Raw genomic sequence first — 22,992 nt, 5'->3', positions numbered from 1 at the left:
CACCGGCAACAATATTGTACATAAAAGATCGGCACTAATAAATGTATGTGTCTAATACTCCGAGTATAATTTGAAACGCATCATAGCTTTTACAACGCATTTATCATTTTTTTTATATATTCAATAACATAAAAAAAAAATCATAACCACTTTTCTTGGAAATTATTTTTTCCCTATTTTTTTTGGCAAAGTAAAGTTTTGGCTAAGATACGACTTGAAGAGCTAATCAGCTAATAGTAGCATATTACCAATCAAAACCTCCAAAATATTCACTTATACTTGTATTTACTTTCGTTTATCTCGGGTGCATTATAACCTATAACCAAAATATAAAATAATTACAATTAAAAAAATCAATTTTTTAAAATATTTTATCCGTCACAGTGATTTAAAAATTTAGAATATTTAAATAAATTATTCAATGTAAAAATGTAAACTTTTAATATCCAGGATTGAAAATTCGTTTAAGTTCAAATGACAAAGAAAGTTCCGCCAAATGTCCTCGTCGTGTCGGCGATTACAACATCAATTACAAGGGCTGTCCTATTTACAAGTCTTTTCTAAATAGGGAAAACAGGCAAACATTCTTTACGCTTCTAAAACTTCTAGACTTCCACAAATTTATAATCCTAATATCTTCGCCCCAATCCAATCTTGAAATATACTCTAACGCTGTGATTTTTTCTTCCTCTATCTTCAATACCCTATCCCATTTCAATTTCTAAAAGCCATTATTAACCTTTAATTAATTTGCTGCCCACAGTCCTCAATCCTCTATCTCATTTATAATTATTTTCAATTTGTATGTAATTGTATTAATTACATTTAGTTTATATGGGACTTCCATCGAATAGTAATTGTTTTTATTTAAAACTATATTATAATGACACTTAATAACTGTTTGTATAAAAGAGTTGAGCTTTATATTTACCTATTTTAGTTCTTATTTTTGATCGTATATGACCCTCGCATCGCAATATTGCTAAATTTCCAAACAAAATACATTTTAATGCACATCATTCCATTAGATAGAAATATAAATCTTATTGCGCGTTGGCTTCATGTTTTTACATTCTAAAATTAAAATAAAAACATTTATAACTATTGTATATCAAACAAATATGTTGGAGTATGTCCATAAAATATTAAGAAAATAATCACCCGGTATTGCCAAAATAAGCGACATGTCCTCTGAAATTAACACAACATAAATGAAGTTAAGTATAAAACACAAATGTCTTATAAATTGGGAAAATAGATTTAAATAAAATGATTGGACACTATGATGTTAAAATGGCTGAATTGAAGCAGATGTAGAGAATAGAATGAATATAATGATTAGACGGGATTAGAAAAGGTAATATCAGCGTTAATTTCCGGTATGATTCTATTTAGATTTTATAGTAAAATTTGCGATTTACATCACTGATAAATTTGCTCAAAAATAAATTTTTGCAGTTCTGATATCAGAATGTTATTACTATGTTATTACTTAACATATAAAATATAAATTATCAAAATTATAGATTTTATATGCGCGATAAAAGTTTAGTAATCTTGTAAAACTTTTTTTAAGTGATATTCTTGCGACTTTCGGATGTGCATTTGTGACGACCGAAACAGTAAAATCTAAAGATATTTTAATGTGTGCCATTATAATTTGTTTGCATAGCTGTTATTATATTAGTATAACATATTTATATTACTCTGAATAAGTTTAGACTATTATCTTCTTTGGTTTTGGTGTCTTGATACTTTTAAAATTAATGTTGACATTAGTTTTATATGCTTTTAAGTACATAGTATTGTGCATAAAATTATACCGATAAAAATCTTAATAAACGCAGGTATAAGTGAAACAATAAAATGCATTTTTTTCTGGAAAAAGTTAATGACATAAGGCTTTGATCTTTGTCTCAGGGTATTTTCTTTTAAATTTCACACCTGGTAAATTATAATTAACTCAATGTTTAAAAACTAATATTATATATTTATATAATGTGATTTAAATTTGATAAAATATCATATAGAACCTAATATAACGCAGATCATAATATAATACACAAGTTGTCCAAATTAAGTATTTTCAACCAGATATGGTGTTATTTAATTATAACTAAAAAAATACTCAAATTTTGGTTCTATTGATTCCGAACGGGTCATATAATTTGCGCATGAAGAGTCTACAAGTAACTTTTGACGTTTTATTTTTAAATTGGATAATAATCTATTGAGCATTTTGATAACCGTTTAGGAAGTTTTTTTTAATGTAAAAAAACTAAGAAAATGATTTAAAACAAAGAAAGTAATACAATAAATTTGCTATTTCCGAAAAAGATGTTTTTTAAAAAATAAATATATAAAAACATATTATAGTTGTAACAATATTTTCTTAGCTCTTTTTTAATTACACTTTTTTGTCTCAGTTCCGGGTTCAAAATTCATTGTCTTAAGATATGGATAGTTGATATTTTGTACATTAAAAACCGATATTGTTTAACTGTTTAATTAATTTTTCAGTATTACCTATATATATATAAACGTATTACTTATCCACAGCCTTATTAAATAATAAAATTAAATAATGTATACATTTAAAAAAAATATAAAAATACTTTTTAGCTTTATGAATACTAATGGCTCTTATTTAGTGTTTATTAATTTATTTCCATAAAGATATACTTATAATACCTAATTTTTATAGTTAGGCTGCTAATTCTTAAACTATTCAAAGTTTTTAAGTAAAAATATTTAAGCTACAAAATAGTTTTAGCTCTCTTTCCTCCGAGGCCAGATTAGGTTTAAGGGAAGGTCTGCAGGCGTTCGTCTCCCTTTAGGCTGGTGCAAGATAACAGTAGTCAAAGATCTGAACTTAGGGTAATCTGCGTAGGGTCCTGGTACTCTTTCTTAATAAAATGTAATTCTAGCGCGGTGTGTTTAGGCAAGTTTTGCTTTTTTTATTTTGTATTATTCAAAACATGTTTTGTTTTTTTAAGCTGATCTCACGGTATGTGTCTCATATAATTATCATCCGGTACAACTGCTGACCATATATAACAAACTTTAAATAGGACCCTGGTACTTTGGAAGTATATTTGTGATGTAGCTGAAAAAATTGCTTAAATTATAAAATATTTTACTATATTCATCTGTTGTTAACCACTGAGGATAGAAACATTGCTCCCGAAGTACGGTCGAGTGCATTTTTGTGTTTAAGATTTTTTTTTAAATATTTCATGATTTTAGATTCGATGTACACCTGAGAAGGTTTTGTTTTTACAATAAGTTTTTTTTTGTGTCTGGACCCATGATATCTTTAAGTCTTATACATTTTTAACGGATTGATAGGGTACCAAATCTTTATTTACTTCTAAACACATAAATATGCGAACAAGTAATAAATAATAATAATAATAATAATATAAATACCATATATACTCAACGAATGTGTTTATAGTCATGATTAAAACTGTTTATTATTGAATACATTACATTGAATATTAGTTTGGTATAACACAATTATTTAAATACAATGACAATAGTAATGTTAAACATAAAATACTTAAATTTTATATAATAGAGCTTAATGCAAAAATTATTCAAATATAATAATAATAGTACCATAAAATAAGTCAATTCTAACAATTTCTGATACAAATTATCCTAACTGATCAGCAAGTGGTTGAATCAGGTAATTATTTTCATTCATTTCCCAGATTGTGCCATCAAAGGATCTGTATATTAAGGTAATGATGTTGTTTTTAGCGTTTAGAGTACAAGTTTCATTATCGTCAACAGCATGCGTTATACATAAATCTGGGCAATGTATACTTCTCCACAATCCTATTAAACGACACAGCAAAGGGAAATTTAAGGTGTTTGGATCTCTTTCACCTTAAAAAAAATTTATAAAACTTATTATTCCTCAAAATTGTAAAAAGTACATTAAATAAAACAACATATAATTTATTTCATAATTAAGCTTATTAGAAACTTAACTAAAGTTTTACTTTGTTCAACGTAATAAGTTATATTGAAGTGTATTTTGGACGATAAGAAAGGTACTAATGATGATTAGTTTTTATATATTTTACACATATCAAAATTTCTCGTCTAATAATAACTTATTATGGAGATATTTGTTAAACAAATAAAATTGGTTAAAAATAATTGAAATCGAAACCAAGATAGTCCATATACAATTAAAAAAGACTTTAACTTTGTTGAAAAGATAAAATTTAATCATTATCTTACCAAAAAGTGTATATTGATGAAATCGATGAATAGATGTGTGTCAACAAGTGATCACAAACTTCAACGATAGAATTAATCTATGTAGAGTCAATGGAGGAGGAGATAATATTTCAGATGTAGTATTTCATAATTAAATCGGACCATACTAACTGAATGGAAAAATATAAAACATAATCTTTTTCGAAAAAAATTTGAACGAGTTATTACATTTTTAAAACCAGCGTTTTTCACGGGACAGGAACGGCAATTTTTGTACTATGATTATTATAATAATAGTTGTTGACGATTATTGTTTAAATATAACCATTGAAAAAGCAATTTCTTTATAAAGTTAGTACACTTAAAATTATTTAAAACAAAAATTATAAATTTATAGACTATAATATACATATATTTGTAATGGTAAAAAAAGTCTGTACATATATTTACTTATTTCAGCCTGAATTAAAGTTTTTGTAGCTTCTCTAGCGATATCCCTTCTTGCGTTCCCATAAACTGAGAGATCAACGTCTTCGAAATCAGCTTAATAACAAATACATAATAAAAAAAAGTAAAAATGATTTAGTTGCTCTTGATAGAACTGTATTACATTATAAACTGTAAAGCAGCTGATTTAGTGCAGGTAGGACAAAATTGATAAAAGTTTAGATCATATCTACAAAATTAGTAAAAACGCCGAAAAATGTACACATTTTTTTTAAACTTATAAGTCACGCTGTAACATTATTAAAATTAGTAGGATTAGTTCCAAATTAGTATAAGATAGTTTTTAAATGTAATATTTCCAATAGACTTTTACTAACTAATAAAATATTTTAGCCATTTCCCAAAAGGGAAGAAAGTTTATCTTTTTTTCTAAACCAAAAGAAATCTTAAAACCTTTCCGTGCAAACTTTTTTGTATGTATAAACTTTAAGCGTTGTTTTAGAACTCAAAATTTTAAAACAAAATTCTGGCAACAGAAGAGATTCCGGTTTCTTTAAAAATACAATCGCTATAGTAAAAACTGCTAAAAATTAACCTTCTAGCAGCTATTGACCTTCTCAGCACATGTTGCCAACGTTCTGAAAACTTCATGGACATTCATAGGATATCATTAATAATCGCATTAATTGAGAAATTACATTTAAGACCAAAGTGCAGCCGCTATGATCGATTATCGTGCCTGAACAGCAAACGCGTTTATAGAATGAGGCTTAAAAAGAAGAAAAAATTTCCCAAACTCTTAGGTATGGATCCCTAATGGCTAATGCGTCATTTCATGCCAAATCCTTTCCAACCTCTTAAACAGAAGACAAATTTTAAAGTTCGCAGTATGCATTCGTAACAAGACTAGCAGGCAATGTAAGCTAACTAACAGCCTACTTGTCCTCTCCTGTTTAAATTATACAGTACCAGACACGACCTCCAAACTTATTAACTATAATTGTGATTACCTTCGTTTATATCAGGTCCCTTAATACCTGTAACCAAAACATAAAATATCAAAATATATTTATACGGTTGAAAAAATTAGCTTCGATTGGCATTTTTTTTGCCTGTATAAACTGTAACTTTTTTCAAACTGGACCAATTCCTTCGAGTAGCCACTATATAAATCACAAATTTCATCTAGTTAATACTTGGGGGGGGGGGGGTGTAAAATTTGAAAAAATTTACTTCTCCACAGTTAAAATTTGAAATAACAAAAAAAAAAACCATACAAGTATAAAAGTTTGAACTTTTACTGGCTATAATTTCGAGAAAAAGAGTCGGATCGAGTTGAAATTTATGAGAATTATTTATTTGGTATGCTCTCACACGTCAGAAGTCTTGAATTTAAATTATACCAATCTCCAATCCCAAATTTTTTTATCAAATCCCACAACATTTTTATGTAAATCTATTCAGAATGATATTATCGAGTTATACTGTGCTTGGTTTGGGCTTTACTGGATTGAAAATACTAACTACTGTTTTGGATCGAAGCGTTTTTCCGAAAATTATTTTATCACTTTCAGTTGTAATAATTCCTGTAAGCCTGTGACCTCCCCGTCCCTACTATACTCCGTCCTAACTATGCCCCGACTAGCTTTTTTTTTATATTTTATTTGTAACAGTCATCCCAAAATCTTAAAATCCTAAAACACTGAAAAATTAATCAATGTAAAATAATGAAAACAATTTTAAACTTTTAGTACCTATCCCCAATTTTGCCCAAGGTAGGATAATTATTATTAGTTTAAATTCCAATTGATTATTTTTTGTTTTTATTTAGAACTATACATTTATATATGAATATTGTATATAAATATATATGTCACATTTTATATTTACCTGTTGTATACCTTATTAATGCTTGCAAATGTATCTGGCACCATAAACTCACTAAAATGTATGACAAATACATATGTAAGAAAATGATTATTCTTGATGTACATAAAATATTTACTAAAAAGACTATGAGTGCAAAGTGATGTAAATATGAAACATATAAAGGTTATTACGCGTTCGGTTATAGTCTGCAAAATCTGAAATTAAAATAAGAACATTTCACTTAATGGATATCAAATAACTATGTTGAAATATTTCCATAAAATATTACCCGGTACTGCCAACATAAAATTAATTTCCTCTGTAATTAATAAAACGAACATAATGTAAAGTTTAGTTTTTTATTCTAACATAAACAAGAAGACAAGTAATATACACATATTATGTTTTATAAATCAAAAAAAAAATGTGCTTGGGACCAACTATACCTATATAAATTATGTGGAGAATAAAATGGCAATAAAATAGAAGAAGAAAAAGAGTAGAATAAAATATAATGATTAAACGAATTAAGACACCAAGGTATAACACTAGACTTGTCTGTCATAACGTCTCCATTTTAATCTTAGAGTAAAATTTAATATTTATTTCGCTGAATTACAATTGCATAAAGATAATTTGTTGCACTTTTTATATCAATTGCACATCATCGTTCATCTGGTATTATAATATCATTATTAGTATTATTTTATTTATTATATAATTATAATTACCCATCGAATAATTTTTATAGTAAATGGCATTTCTTATTACTGTTCGCAATTGATCTAGAATAATAAAAATAAAGGTTTTTCCATAGCTCTATCAAATTTTAAATTTAAATAGTAGCGTATGTGTTTCATTTACTTTTTAAAGTAAGGTGCTAACAATTTGAGTGGTCGATTACCAGTTATAGATAATTACTTTTCAAGTTACTTAAGATTAAATCTTAGGACGGGTGAAACTATGGAGTGTAGTATATTTTTAAATTTGTAATTATCCAAAGCTGTTTATCGATAAATCATTTGATTATTATCAGACAAACATACTGAAAACATTATATTTTAGTGTTTAAATTTTAAACAAATTTTACCTCCTGCAAGCTCGATGTGTTTGTCTGTAATAAATTATACAAATATAGTCTAAACACAAAAAAAAATATTTAATATACAAACAACTCTTTACGTACTGGTTCTGATAACCTCCTTGTCATAGTCATCTGTACAAATGTTAAATGGCGAGTTCTTTTTTTATAGCTATGTACTTGCACTTGTAGAGAAGTTAAAAAATAAATATTCACCTAATGCAGCTAACAATACGTTTACTAAGGTAAGTGACAATATTATAACGTACAAACGTTTCATTTTATTCTGCAAATTATAACAAATAATTAATCTTCTACTTAAGAAGTTCTTTTGTTAGACTCAGTCAATTTATAATTATCAGCTTCAATGAGGAGCTGGTTGCTACAATAATGTATTTAATTATGCATATTTTGACTAGACGATAACCAGTTTTAGATAATTGCTGTTTAAATTAATAAAGGTTAACATTTAAGATGAGAGATGGAATTTTTATCTGCGGACAAAACTCTTTGCACTCCACCTCCCACCCTAAACTTTATACTTAAATAAGTCAAAAATCTCAGCAAATAATTCTTAATATAATGACTTGAATTAAAAAAAAAATTAATCTAGCACAAAAGCTATTCCATTTGTCTTATCTTTGTAAAACAGTCTGTATTATTATTTTACACAGAGTGCTTTTAGTACATTTTTTTGAGTATCTTAAATTAAAAAAAATATATAAAATAATTTAAAAATGAAAACAGTTAAGAGCAATAACACTGTTGTGTTTATAGCGCAAATGAGTATAAAAAAAAAATTAATTTAAAATATTGATTTAAAAATATTCAATAGAACAAAAGTTATTTCATTTGTTTTGTAGATTAACAAGTTACCGCAGGTAAGCACAATACGACTAATATTCACAGACTTCGAATATTATTTTTAAAAAACCTAATAATATATTTATAAAAAACTTACAGTATTTGAAGTATTAGAGTATATATATATATTACTTAAAATACTAAAATTAAAAAGCCCTATATCAGTATTTATAGTAATTATAAATTATGTGTACAATTTTCCGACTTGGTGGTTAAAAAGTTATTGTAAGCAAATACAAAAGTAATCAGTGAAATTTAACAATATGTATAAATAATGTACTTACAATATTGGATAATTATTAACAGTAGAACTTATAAGCAAAATTCACATTTGACCAGCTTGTTAATCTGTTTTGATGTAGTTATCTAACAACCTGTAAATGGGTTTTTATGTCGACCAAAACAGTTAAAATCTAAATATACATTGCAGAGTGTTAATATATATTTATATAGCTATGTTAATATGTTAATTATAATTTATATAGCTGTTTTTTTATATATTGTTTTTTTGCATATTTACATTACTCTGACGCAAGCTTAGACTATTTTATTCTTAATTATTGATTTCCATAATCTTCATAAAGTTAATGTTTACACTTGTATGCTTGTACACTTATATTATCGTGTCTGCTATTCTATCGATAAACATCTTAATAAAGTTAGGAATAATTATGTTTGTGAATAATTGTGAGTGAAACAATATAATATGAAGTTATAATTTTTTTTTTACGATTTATGGCACAAGGCCCTCAATTTTGTTTAATGATGTATTTAACGTTTCTTACCCTTCAAACCAAAACTTACTATTAATGTGAAAATCATAAGATGTGTTCTGTATTAAATCTCATGATTATTGTACACAAACAGTCGTAGATTTTCTAATATTTCAACCAATTTATGTTAACACTTTTGAATTATTATAATTTCCTTTATTATCTTAAATCATCCACTAAACATGTATGCCATTACAAGGAATGATTCTATATGAAAAAAAATTAAATATTATAAGGATACAAAAAGGATTCATACGGGAGGTAGGGTGTAGTCTGGGACATTTAGCATATTTGTGTCTGCAATTATTGTTAATATTGTTTTTATTTATTAAATAAATATTTGCACATCAATGTGCACACGTGTATTAAGCAGAGTATGTTATTAATATACCAAGGTCATGTAAAGCTTATGTTTGTATAAGAATTGCGTCTTACTATATTCAAAATATTGTATTAAACAAATTTCTTGGATTCCCGGCCCAAGGGGTACACTCGAACTGCGCCAAGACTACATAGACTGCTCCCCATTTGTATTAGCAGATTAGGTCAATATAATAGCAGGTGGTTTAATTAACACATGGACTGTGCCCAAACTAGATAAATTCCAAAATAGTTTAAAAAAACTGTCACACATAGATGGCTAGGTACTGTAAGTCATTTTTTAAAGCTGTTATTAGTGTAGAACTTTTAATATGTTTTAATTTAATTTAGCCATCTGGACGTTTTCTTTAGAGCACACGAGATGTGCTACCTGCTATTTTGGTACAGTTCATATGCAACAGGTCCAGCCAACCCTAAAACTTCAAGAAAACCGGGGGTTATTTGAGCTACTAATTAAAAACCAAATTTCACATCAAATAAATATTGTAATTGACTAAAATGTTAATTTATTTTACATATTATTTATCTTACATTAATTATATCTTCACTATTGAAATGCATTCTAAATTCCAAAACAACATAATATTATATCATACTGGTTGCCCAAATGATGTATTTCTTAACCAGATATTATGTTTGTCAATGTGTAAATGTGATATGTTTCTTTTGGGGAATCTATCAGTAAATCTGGATGGCTTGGTTTTTAAGTGGATATTAATGTATTGAATATTTTGACTGGTCAATAATACAGTATGCGATTGGTACTATGGCAGGTCCAAAGTAGAAAAATTCAACTCCTTTTACCCAAAAACCGGGAAAACCGAAGACCGAATTGACCGGTTTATAAACTTTCAACTTTGAAGTTGAAATTTGTATAGCTAATTTATTTAATAGGCATGCTTCTATCAATAAACTGCCTTAATTTGAAATTTAAATAATTCTGCTCCTTCCCCTTCCCCTCCACAGGGGTAGACATTTTAAAATATTTTTTGGCGCAACCATCAGACTTAAGAGCTAACAATTAGACTGAAGATAGGTCTGATATTCTCTTTTGACATTTTCATGTCTTTGCTCTGGCACATAACCGAAAAAAACGTTACCAAAGGAGCGTTCTTTACACAAGCGTTACAGGGGTTGGGAGATAGGGGGTGGGAGATAGGGGTAGGAGATAGGGTAGAAGATAGAGGTAGGAAATTGGGATAGGAGATAGGGGTAGGAGATAGGGGTGGGAGATAGGAGGTGGGAGATGGGGTGGGAGTTAGTGGGTAGGAGATAAGGGTAAGAGATAAGAGATATGTTGTACATTCAACGTTCAAATTAGAACTAAATTATAAATTCAAAATAAATTAAGGGCCTAAATTCTCTATGAATTGTTTTAAGCCAGATATTAAACACTACAATATTAGCCAGAAACTTGATGTTTTAATATACTAGCTTGTTACTGCTTCTTAATATACTATATCATAATCTATAATTCCACCACTACTCTAAATTTATTCATATATCATATATACTTACAAAAAAAATAAAAGAACACTGAATAATTTGTTAAGCTAAATTAAAAAAAAAATGAATAAAAAACTAAAAAAAAAACTGTTTCCGCTCAGGATCGAACTGGGGACCTTCTGCGTGTTAGGCAGATGTGATAACCGCTACACCACGGAAACGATGACTGAGTTTTATCTATTCGAATAGTTTTAAGTAGGCAACGGCTCATAAAATTAAGTTATAGATTATGGCGTGTTCACTGTTCACGCTTGTGCAATTAAATTTAATGTGAAACTTGATAGCAATTTATTAAATGCAAGTGCACAGAAAAAAATACATAGTTGGTCCAACTAAAATAATTATGGTTAATATAGGGTCCATATGGACACAAATAAATTTCTAGTTGGAATAACTAAATAAATATAGTGGGAACAAATAAATTTGTAGCAATTATACATTTAGTTCGGCTAATATACGTTACACAGTATTATTTTGTTGTGATTAAGGGTTTATTTAAATATTTTATAAGTAGATCTGATATATATCTATAAAATATTATACACAATAAAATCTGTACTTAAAATTATTTTTTACTGGGATAAAACTCAAAAGCTACAACTGATGGATTTTGAAAGCTATTTTTGATTTATTAACTTAAAAATGTAATACTATATAGATATAATGTGTTAGGACAACATAAAACAGTTTTTGTAATTATTTTCTGTCACTAAACTTATGATAAATAAATTGAGAATTCTCAAATATTTACTTTACAATTTAAGCATATATTTTCTCTTGGTATTTAGGTTAGTAAAAAAAAAATGAATTCTGAAAGTACAAAAAAATTATTGTAATTATATTGTTTCGCATATAATAGGAACTTATGTTTATTAAGATTTTTATCGATAGAATGTCAGACAATAATATATATTATACTTAGAAGCAAATAAAACTAAGCAAACATTAACTTTAAGTGAGTGTTATTTAAACCAATAATTAAAATGAATATAGTCTCAAATTGCGTCAGGGTAATGTAAATAATATTTTATCATATTAAAACAAAACTAAACAGCCATGTAAAATATAAATTAACAATAAAATACCATAACAAAAAAACATAACATAACACTCATAAAATTATATTTAGATTTCAGTTTTTCGGTTGACATAAAAACCTATTTACACTTGAAATAAAAAACGTTTAACAAGCTAGTCGAATTTAAATATTGCATATAAGTTCTATCATTTATTAATTGTAATTCAGTAACACTAACCAACTGTCAAGATTGTAAGTACATTATTTTTACTTTTTGTTATGTCTTATTAATTTTTATTTTGTATTTGTGTATTTGCTTACAAAAACGTTTTAACCGTCAAGTCAATTTAATTAAAAATCCCAAGTCAAGTTTACAGAAATTGTATTCATACAAGAATACTTACTTTTTGTGCTATTTATAGTGCCATAACTTATAAAAGTGTAAAATTTATAATTCAAGAATTTTGCGTTAAATCAGCTAATGAGGTAATAAAAATAAACTTAACAGCTAAAAATACAATTTTTTTACTCGTATCAATTAAGCTCACATGTATGAAATGGGCTATAAGACGCGTTGAATTTTTTATTTTTTTGTAATTTTCTCAATAAATTAATAAATTGGACATTTTAAAAATATGTTTGTTTTAAATATTATAATGTTATGATTCATGGAAATTAACCTCTTAAAAATAAAAACACATTGTAAAAAACAACAAATATAATATATTAAGAAATAGTATGATTACAAAAGTTTTAAACTTTTTGATAGACATTTTTAGAACTTTTCATCGATTTTGAAATGAAAAGTAAGACATTTTTTTATCCACCAAAATGCCTTTATCATATTTTCTGCGGTTATGAAGTTATCGTGGATCATAAAAATAAAAAGTTGAATATTTTAAATAAAAAAACACTATTGTAACACCTCAGCTCGGTATTGAAGCCTATAACTAAATAGTGACTTGAGTCTTATATAAAATAATGTAATGTTTATTATTATGTTTGCAGATAAAAATGGAACTTTTATGTATTTTAATATCACTTGCCTTGGTAAATAATTTGGTAGCTGCGTTAGGTGATTATTTTTTTTTGTTTACACTTACCTACACTAGTATAAGTCTATAAAAAAAACAGTAATATTATTTTACAGATGAATATCATAAGCAAGTTATCATAACCAGTAAGTAGACATTTTTTTCGTACAAAATAATTTTTAAACTTTACTATGTTTGTGTAATTTATTACAGACCAACATATCCAGCGTGCAGGAGGTAAAATAAATTTACCAATGTACAACGTTTTAGATATGTTTTTTTGATTATTATCAATTTATTTATAAATTAAAAATGCATACTCAGAACAGTGAGGTCGGAGTACAGTTGGGTCGAGACATAGTTGGGATTGGGAGGTCATAAGTTTACAGGAACTATTAGAGCTGAAAGTGATAAAATCGCATTCAAATAAACGCTTCGATGCGAATCAGTAATTGGTATTTTTTCTCCCAATCCACACAATTCCTTAACACCACTGTACTGACTTTTTATTTCTTAGCTATACATAAAAGTGGTTATGTACCGCAAGTATTTCTTTAGTTTCTTGTTGCTCAAACCGTTATTTGTTTATTCCAGTGCGATTGCCGGAAATCATTAGAAACATTGTTCGCAGACCTTCTTCGATGAGTAAAGTATATACTAAATAAAATTATAACAATGATAAAGCATGGTAGATGATAAATTAATTTTCAAATGAAATATATGATGTACAATAATTTGATTACATAATATTTTTGCAAATTTTTAATAAATTATATAAAATCTGCAACCAAATATTTTCATGTAAATTTATCATTTATGGAAATGGTAAATTTTACTCTAAAATCTAAATGGTATCTTTTTGAAAAACTACACTGGTGTTACCTGTTTTAACGCCAAACACACTTTTTTTGAAATTATAAAACATACAACTTACGGCTTGTAATATTTTATTTTATAATAATATCATTAGTCTAATGTCACGAAATAATGTTTTTGTATTATGTTAATTTTAGAGAAAATGGCTTTTATGTTGGCAGTACCGGGTAATCATTTTCTTAACATTTTATTGATATATTTCCACATAGCTATTTGGTGTTCATTAAGTAAAATGTTTTAATTTTAATTTTAGAAAGTGAAAACGCAAACATTGAAGGTACCTACATGTAAATTATTTACATATATTGAGATTTGTCATAGACTTAGATAATAATTTCTATCATATCAAATGATGAAAGTTAACATTTATGTTGTTATAAAATGTAGAAAAGTTATTGTACCAGAGCTGTATGCAAACAGAAATAATAGCAGCCACAGGTAATAAATATAAACTTTAAAATAAACTCTAAATTCTCAAACGAACAATACATTTAAAATTATTGTAATTGGGTTCTAAGCAAAAACGATACAATTAGTCGATTGAAGTTTTTAAAATTAAATTATTTGTCTAAGTACTCTTAATTTTAGTTTAAATTTAGTAGGAAAAATATAAAAATTTATTTTAGGTTTTTTAAATGTAAAGTTATTATTTGATAATTAATATTTTGGTTATAGGTATCAATGTACCTGTGTTACCTGAGACAGCCGAAGGTAATAACAATCATTTAGGATTTAGGGTTATGTGCTGAGAATGGCGATGACCCTATAGCATCTGCAAGACGAATCTTCTGGTTAATTTGAAGCGACTATAGAGCTCCCCTGTCTTTAGAATATTGTTTTAGAATCTTAAGATCATTACTACGGTGAAAAAGAAGAAAAACAAATTCCATGGAAAAGGTTTATGGTATTTTTTTAGGATAGTCAACGTACATTCATTTTACAGAAGTCGAAACATATTAAAAAATATTAAACACTAAAATTTGTATATACATTTGGAAATAATTCGATAAACATTTTAGCGCACCTTAACTCTAAGTTGAAACATAAATTTGTTTTAGGTATTTTACTAGATTTAGAAGGGTAAGGTGTTGACATTTAAAGTTCTATATCAATATAGTATTTTTTTGGTACTTATGGTAGGTTCTACGAAAAATGACAACAAAACAGTAATTCTATTAACTGTAATGCAACTCTATCAAGTACTATAGCAACTTATTAAGTATTCTTGTTTTTTTTTTTGTAATTGTTATTAAGGAGATTTTGAAAACTTTGATCTGTCAGACTTTGGACGTACAAGAAGAAATATGACTAGTGCAGCTGTAAAGGCTTTAATCCGTAGTCAAATACGTAAATATTCATTTAAAATTTGTTTACCATTTTAAAGTAACTATTTGTATTAAAAAGAAAGCGGTCGGTTTTGTGAACATTTTAGATCTAAAAGCATGACAAAAAATATAATAATTGATTTACAGCCATTTAGTATCTTAACAATAACACACAACTTAGTTTTTTTCTAAAACAGAAGTATGGAGCTCATAAAACATTTGGTAAAAAACATTACTTGGGAAAAAAAAAAGATTTTAAATTTGTAAAAATATTTTAGTTGATTAGCCTCTTTTTTATTTTATTGTTGGAATCGATTTTTGATATTTCAAACAAAATTGTGTTTAAAAATAATTTTAGGTATATCTTAATTGAATTTCTCAAATCTTTGGTATTCGCTTCATCGGCTTATTTAAATATATCAAAAATTTATGTTAATAATAGACTTTCACAATAACCTAGAAAAAAAAATCGGTTATCTTAATCATTATTTATATCTTTATCTTAATCCCCATCTCTAACTCCAGCATCACCTGTTTCTGTATATATATCTCCATCTTTATCTCTATCTTTGTTTTCATCTCAAACTCTATCTCCAGCATCACATGTATAATTTTCTTCATCTCAAGCTCCATGATCACCTATGTCTGTATCTCCATCTCCAACTCCAGATTCAGAATTTGTCCTTTCACTTGAGTTATTGTTCTTTGATTATTTTTGTTCTTGTTTCAATTGTTAACATGCTAAAACTTAAATTTCAAATTAATTGATTTAAATTATATAAGTTTCTGTTAAAATTAATTATGGAGCAAGTTGTGATATTATGTTCGAGTTTACATGAAGGATTCGAGGATGATATGTGTTTTATCTTTTATCAAAAAAATTATTAAATTAGATTAACATTTTTGTACAATACGGATACACTGCAGTACATTGTATTATTTTTCTATGGTTTATTATATACATGTCTATAAATTGTGCGTTGCTAATAAATAAATGTAGTAACAAAATATGTGTCAAACTTGGATTTCTTCTTTTTTTTTTAGGTGGAGACACGAACTTTAGTGTGAATTTCACAGAATATCATTTGTGTTCTTTAATAGGATTGTTCAAAAGTATACAACATCCACCATTTTATGTAGATATTGCTTGTGTCGATATTAATGGAACTTGTTTCCTTATGGATGTGAACAGAAATATTAGTAGATACAGATCCATTGATGGCAGTATTTGGGAAATTAACGCTGACTTTACTCCATTTCAGCCACTTTCTTTTCAAGTACAATTTTAAGGACAACCTTTTTTATAGTATCACTATTATAATTGCTATATAAATATATATAAATTATTTTTACATACCTTCTTCTATTCAAATTGTCAATAAATAATAAATTGTTAAATACATTATATTTAACAATAAAAATTTTAAACACAATATTATAAACACATTTGTTAATTATGTGTTTCTATTATCACTCTATGATGAGCTTCCAACTTACACACAGTAATATTTGGAGCCACTATAGATTTTTTAAAAATGTTGACTTGCTTACCTTTTTAATATGTCTAAAAAAATTTACTATATCCAGAAAAACGACCAATTAAACCCATTTATTATTATTTCACCTCTACTTAATGTCTATCGTTCAATACGATTCTCATCGATGGACTATCATTTAAAGTAATATATGGTTCAAATCTTTAATGTAAATATTAACACTACGAATGACATATCAAAACCTTCATTTAAAAAAGTAAAAAGTCTGAACTTGCATTATGAAATACAAGGTGATCATTTTCATTATCGTGAACAACTCGAAATTTCAGTGGGTTAACTACATTTTTTTTAAAGTGTTTTTTTATATAATGTGAACTCAATTTTCCACAAAATTTGTATGTTCCTACTCCTCTGTCCAGACTAATTGTTTTTATATTCACTTTGGAAACTTAAATGTTAACGCATGGTACATTTCATTAACTTTTTCAATTGAGAATAATGTACTACACATTTTGATTGGTCGACAACCAGTTTTGGATAACTATTTTTGAAGTTATTTAAGTGACAATTTTAGGGCAGGATGGCGCAATTCCCTTCCCGTCCTAACTTTTTTAAATCTTATAACTTTGAAAATAGTGGTAAAAAACTGATCAACCAGTCAACATTGTTGATTAAATATTCTTAATTTAAAAAGTTATAAAAATATATAAGTTACCATTTAAGTTTCATCAGTTGATATAAAGGTAATTAGTTTGGTAGGGGGTAGAAAAAAAAATTTACGGAAAATCGAGATCACATTATAATATAAAGACACTATGAAAAGAAAATTTAGTTAATACCTAAACCCATTGAAATATTGACAGTGGTTCAGGATAAAATGATCACCCTGTATATATATATATAATATGATATCATATAAAACAACTTTAATAAAAGAGCTCAGTAAATAAATGAACATACCTTGCAAAATATATTGTATTAATTCTTAATCTTTTGGCAAAATGTCCAACTACACGTCTCAAAAAAATTACTTGAAAACAATTTAAAAAGCAGTCGATTGGATAATCTGCTTATAAACTGTATCGTTTCAATAATTTAACAGCTAATAGTAATCAATATCGAAGATTGTAAGTATACTATTCATATATTCTGTTTTAGTAATTATTTATTTTTGTATATTTGTACCCGCTTACGATATCTTTTAAACCACTAAGAAACAAAACGCTATATTTGTATATTACACGTTGAATATACTTAAAATATGTATACAGGGTGGCTCACAATGATTTGACAAATGGAATAACTCTTGTTCTAGTGAATATTAAAAAAAAAAAATAATTTACACTCATTTAACAACAAAAATAATATAATATAACAACAATAATTGTTGGCACTATCTTAAGACATAAGAGCTAACAATGAGACTAAAAATAGTTCTGATAATATATATATATATATATATATATATAACATAGGTAAAATAAAACTGTGCTAGAAATTGGTTTTTATCAAGGAAAAACTCGAAAAAATTGGATTTTGAAAGCTATTTTGAGTTTATTAACTTGAAAATTCGTATACGGTCTAATATATAAGTATCAAATAACTACATCAAATTTAGTATAATTAATTATATGATACATACAAGTAATGTGTTAGGATAACATTTAGTAGTTTTTGTAATTATTTTGTGCGATTAAAATAGCATCAGACAAAATTGAGGACCTTATGTCATTCACCTTACGATCCAGAAAAAACAAACTTAAATTCGTTTTATTGTTTGTATAACATTATACAAACTTATACGTTTTAATAAAACGTATATGTTTATCAACATTTTTGAGTGGTATTTAAACCAATAACCGAAATAAAAATAGCCTTAACTTGCGTCAGGATAATGTAAATAATATATTATCATATTAAAACATAAAAAATCAGCCATATAAATAAATTAAAAATAGAACCCATAAAATGATATTAAAACTTTACTGTTTCGGCGACAAACAAACGGTACCTAGATAATATAAAAACGGTTAACAAGCTAGTCGAATTGTATTTTGCTTATAAGTTCTATCATTTAATAAATGCATTTCAGTAATACTAACCAACTTCTAATACTGTAAGTACATTGCTTATACAAAAAAAAAATATTGTATTTTTAAGTTGAAAAATGTAAACATTTTTAAAGCTTTTTCAGAATTAAAATTTTTTTTAAATTATTTTTGCAGATAAAAATGAAATTTGTATGTATTTTAATATCATTTACCTTGGTAAATAACTTAATAGCAGAATTAGGTGATTATAATTTTTTTTACGCGTACTTCAACTAGTTAGTCTAAAATTAAACCTCATTATTACTTTACAGATGAATATGATAAGCAAGTTATCATAAACAGTAAGACATTTTTTACATACAAAATTTTTTTATAAACTAAACTATGTTTATGTAATTTATTACAGACCAACTCATCGAGCTTGCAGGAGGTAAAATATATTTAAAATACATTAACCAATATGGTATTTTTTTTGTTGATTATTATCAATTTATTTATGAATGAAAAATTATAATTTCTAACCCCCTTACAAAACGAGAAGCCTTAACTAAAATGGTAACCAGTTTGAATATACTCCTATTCTGATGTTTTTTATTTTAATTGAAACTTTAAAAATAATAAAATATTGTGGGGGTAAAAAAATAATGTATGTTTATTTTTTCCCGTGTGTCTCAAACGATTCACAAAAATACAGACATGTCATTGAGATACTCTAATAACTGTAGTTGCAACAAAAAGTAAAAAATTTAATATCTTGGTCATTCCGCACTGTAGATGGTGATGATCGTTTTGAACGTCTCCACATTCTCATTATTTAGCTCGTTCCTTGTTGCTTAACCGGTGTATTTGTTTATTCCAGTGCAAATGCTGGGTATCATTCGAAACATTGTTCGCGGACCTTCTTCGATGAGTAATCATAATTATAAACTAAATAAAATTATAGCAATAATAATTGAGCATGGTAGAAGATGAAATTATTTTCAAATGAAAATATATATGATGTACAATTTCATTAAATATTTTTGAAAATGTATTACAAATTAATATAAATCTGCGACAAATTATTTTCAAGTATATTCATCAGTTATGGAAATTTTAAATTTCCAACTTGTAATTTATATTAGAAAAAAACTTTAATCTAATTTCATCAAATAATAGTTTTTTACTATGTTCATTTCAGAGAAAATGGCTCTTATGTTGGCAGCACCGGGTAATCATTTTCTTAACATTTAATAATCATTGAGTAAAATGTTTTAATATTAATTTTAGAAAGTGAAAACGAAAACATTGAAGGTAATATTCATGTGATTAATTGAGTATAATCATAGGCTTAGATATTAATTCTATCATACCAAATGATGAACATTAACATTCATGTTGTTTCAAAACGTAGAGAAGTTATGGTACCAGAGTTGTTTGCAAACAGAAATAATAGAAGCCACTGGTAAATATTAAATCTGAATTTCTTATACGACCAAACAATTTAAAATTTATTGTAATTGGGTTCTAAACAAAAACGATAATATTAGTCAATTGTAACATTTTTAAATTGATTAAATTGTCTAAATACTCTTAATTGTAGTATGAATGTTGTAGATAAATCTTTTTTTATTTCTTAAAATAATTGTATATTTTTTTATATTTTGGTCGTAGGTATCAATGTACCTGAGATAAACGAAGGTAAAAAGAATCATTTAATTATTTTTCGAAGGTTTTGCTTTGTAAGTAGCAAATGCACAACATAACGGTTATTTTATTAACTGTCATGCAACTCTATCAAGTACTAGAGCAACTTATAATGATTTTTTTTTCTATGTAATTATTGTTATTAAGGAGATTATAAAAACTTTGATCTGGCAGATTTTGGACGTAAAAGAAGAAATATGACTGGTCCAGCTGTAAAGGCTTTTATCCGTAGTCTAATACGTAAATATTCATTTGGAATTTGTTTACCATTTTTAAGTAACTGTATTAACAAGAAAGCGGTCGGTTTTGTGGATATTTTAGATCTAATAGTCTGATAAAAAATATAATAATTGATTTACAGTAATTTATTACCTTGACAATAACACACAACTTACAAGGGGAGGTCACAGTGATGGCGTGACGGATTTTCTTCAAATTGCGAATAAATGTTATTTATGAGAAATAAAAAGACCCTTATTCGAGCGTTTGTGCCAATGCGTCCTAATTCCAGAGATAATCAACTTTGAAATTTACATATTTTTTGGTATATCTTAAATAGACCTATTTTACAACCTTCTGTAAAAATAAATGTGGTGCGGTCGAGCGTGATCGGGGCTCGCAAGTGCGCGGAACCGGGTTTCTTCAACCCTAGGTACCGTCGTAGTACTTTTTACAACTTTTTTTTTAACTTTTATGGTAATTTATATTGCAAGATCACTAAAATCTTATAAAATATTTATATTTTTATTACTACAGAATACATTTTCACCCTTAAAAGTACTTGATAACCTATATTCCATTCGGTTTTTCGTCATTTATTATACTTCTCGTACTGATGATTGAGTAACAATTTTTGTTGTATAATTGCACTATTGTATAGTGCAATTTAACCTGTAAAGTTGTAAGACTAAAAAAATAATTTTTTTCCATTTTTCTATAATAGTTATTGGTTATATTAATTAATATTTTTTTTACAACTAAAAAAAATACATTTATACTCTGTAAAGCAATGTAGTGTATTAATGTTGATGGTGATAATATAATTTATCTTCATTGGGGAAATTACGACCCGGGTGGGATGTATGGAGTTAAGATATGTCATTTGTGTTATGATTATGATTACCAATCTGTAATTTATGTGATGACATATTTATTGTCCTTAACCAAGTTTTCCCACAATGATACAATTAAAAAATAACAATATACGCTATCTGAACAATATTAAAGTCAGGTAACTTTTGCATAATTGTACACATTTCAGATTATGCAAAAGTTACCTGACTTTAATATTGTTCAGATAGCGTATATTGTTATTTTTTACAATATACGCTTTACAAATTACAAATTAATATTTTTTTTAATTATATGTTTCTATTAAAATTTATCATGAAATAAGTTTGATCAAATAAAGAAATGTATTAACAAAAATGAGCTAAATTTGGTAATTTTGTTATTTTATTTTTAGGCGGAGACACCAATTTCAATGTGGATTTTTCAAATTATAGTATGTGCCGTTTATTAGGATTGTTCAATAGTATACGACACCCAGAAGTTTATGTAGACAATGCTATTCTCGATATTAATAGAGTTTGTTTCCTATTACATCTGGACATGAATATTATTAGATACAAAACTATTAACGGCATTATTTGGCAAGTTCACGCTGACTTAACTCCATTTCAGCAACTTTCTGTGCAGATACAATTTTAAGGACAACCTATTCTATAGTATAACTATTATCGTTGTTGTATATAAATTGTTTTTACATACCTTCTTCTATTCAAATTGTCAATTAATTTTATGCATTTAACAATAAACCGTTTTAGTCACGATTATAAGCCCATTTGTTGCTCGTTTGAAAAGATTTTAAGAGGTATAGTAGATAGTGGGTATTTTATACCTTGTCTGCATTGTAATAGAAATCATAAATAATGTAATGTATAATTGCGAAAATGTTTTTGTTTTTGTAAATAATAAAATCTTAATAGTTTGTAGTAAATCTGATAGATGTTATCTGCTATTACTTGTTTACATTGCCATAGGCTTTGTGAAAAAACACTAAACATTTTATGTAATAAAGAATTTGTATACAATACTATAATATGATCTTCCAACTTTAAAGAAAAATTGTTAGTATTGTAATACCTTACATTCTAATATACAGGGTGATATTTAGAGCCGAGGTGATATTTATTCTAAGTAATTTTTAATTTTCTAAAAAAAAAACCCGGTTTTGGAACGAAAGCTATATACCTACATGATATGATTATAAGAAAGTAGTTGGCTTACAACGATTTTAACAATGATATGTTATTGAGCTACGACACATTTAAAAAAGAAAATAGTCTGAAC

General features: G+C 26.6%; 2 protein-coding genes, 1 long non-coding RNA gene and 1 other non-coding gene across 6 annotated transcripts; 2 read left to right on the top strand and 2 right to left on the bottom strand.

Annotated features, from left to right (window-relative positions):
* Positions 1–3,477: 3,477 nt before the first annotated feature.
* On the bottom strand, positions 3,478–9,110 carry LOC126845222 (uncharacterized). 3 transcript variants are annotated; one of them, XM_050583820.1, is made up of 13 exons: positions 9,015–9,110; positions 8,779–8,907; positions 8,272–8,332; positions 7,847–7,918; positions 7,736–7,765; positions 7,640–7,663; positions 7,281–7,334; positions 6,839–6,868; positions 6,741–6,764; positions 6,571–6,621; positions 5,691–5,717; positions 4,684–4,776; positions 3,478–3,894 (listed from the first exon to the last, which is right to left on the bottom strand). In XM_050583820.1, the coding sequence occupies exons 4-13, from the start codon at positions 7,908–7,910 to the stop codon at positions 3,659–3,661; spliced, it is 633 nt and encodes a 210-aa protein (XP_050439777.1). In that variant the 5' UTR covers positions 7,911–7,918; positions 8,272–8,332; positions 8,779–8,907; positions 9,015–9,110; the 3' UTR covers positions 3,478–3,658. The 3 variants fall into 3 exon arrangements, with proteins under 3 accessions (XP_050439777.1, XP_050439775.1, XP_050439776.1); XM_050583818.1 differs by lacking the exon at positions 8,272–8,332 and having other exon boundaries at positions 7,847–7,916; positions 9,015–9,106; XM_050583819.1 differs by lacking the exons at positions 8,272–8,332; positions 9,015–9,110 and having other exon boundaries at positions 7,847–7,916; positions 8,779–8,917.
* LOC126845221 (uncharacterized) lies at positions 7,792–22,693 on the top strand. The gene is made up of 12 exons (XM_050583817.1): positions 7,792–7,875; positions 8,494–8,511; positions 13,181–13,247; positions 13,323–13,352; positions 13,420–13,443; positions 13,801–13,851; positions 20,135–20,164; positions 20,224–20,247; positions 20,348–20,398; positions 20,608–20,634; positions 20,788–20,880; positions 22,106–22,693. Exons 3-12 carry the CDS (start codon positions 13,187–13,189, stop codon positions 22,348–22,350), a joined length of 636 nt encoding a protein of 211 aa, XP_050439774.1. The 5' UTR covers positions 7,792–7,875; positions 8,494–8,511; positions 13,181–13,186; the 3' UTR covers positions 22,351–22,693.
* On the bottom strand, positions 11,243–11,315 carry Trnav-aac (transfer RNA valine (anticodon AAC)). The gene has a single exon. It is a non-coding gene; the product is annotated as a tRNA-Val (tRNA).
* On the top strand, positions 14,764–16,778 carry LOC126845224 (uncharacterized). The gene is made up of 3 exons (XR_007686736.1): positions 14,764–14,793; positions 15,337–15,429; positions 16,452–16,778. It is a non-coding gene; the product is annotated as an uncharacterized LOC126845224 (long non-coding RNA).
* Positions 22,694–22,992: the final 299 nt, after the last annotated feature.

The sequence above is a fragment of the Adelges cooleyi genome, unplaced genomic scaffold (genome assembly GCF_023614345.1).
Source record: "Adelges cooleyi isolate 19-005CV unplaced genomic scaffold, UGA_ACOO_1.1 ACOO_flye_CR_arks_rails_tigmint_CR_PRNA_72, whole genome shotgun sequence".
Lineage (NCBI taxonomy): Eukaryota > Metazoa > Arthropoda > Insecta > Hemiptera > Adelgidae > Adelges > Adelges cooleyi.
Note: the sequence above shows the minus strand (reverse complement) of the source record. Positions and strands in the feature narration are given on the sequence as shown.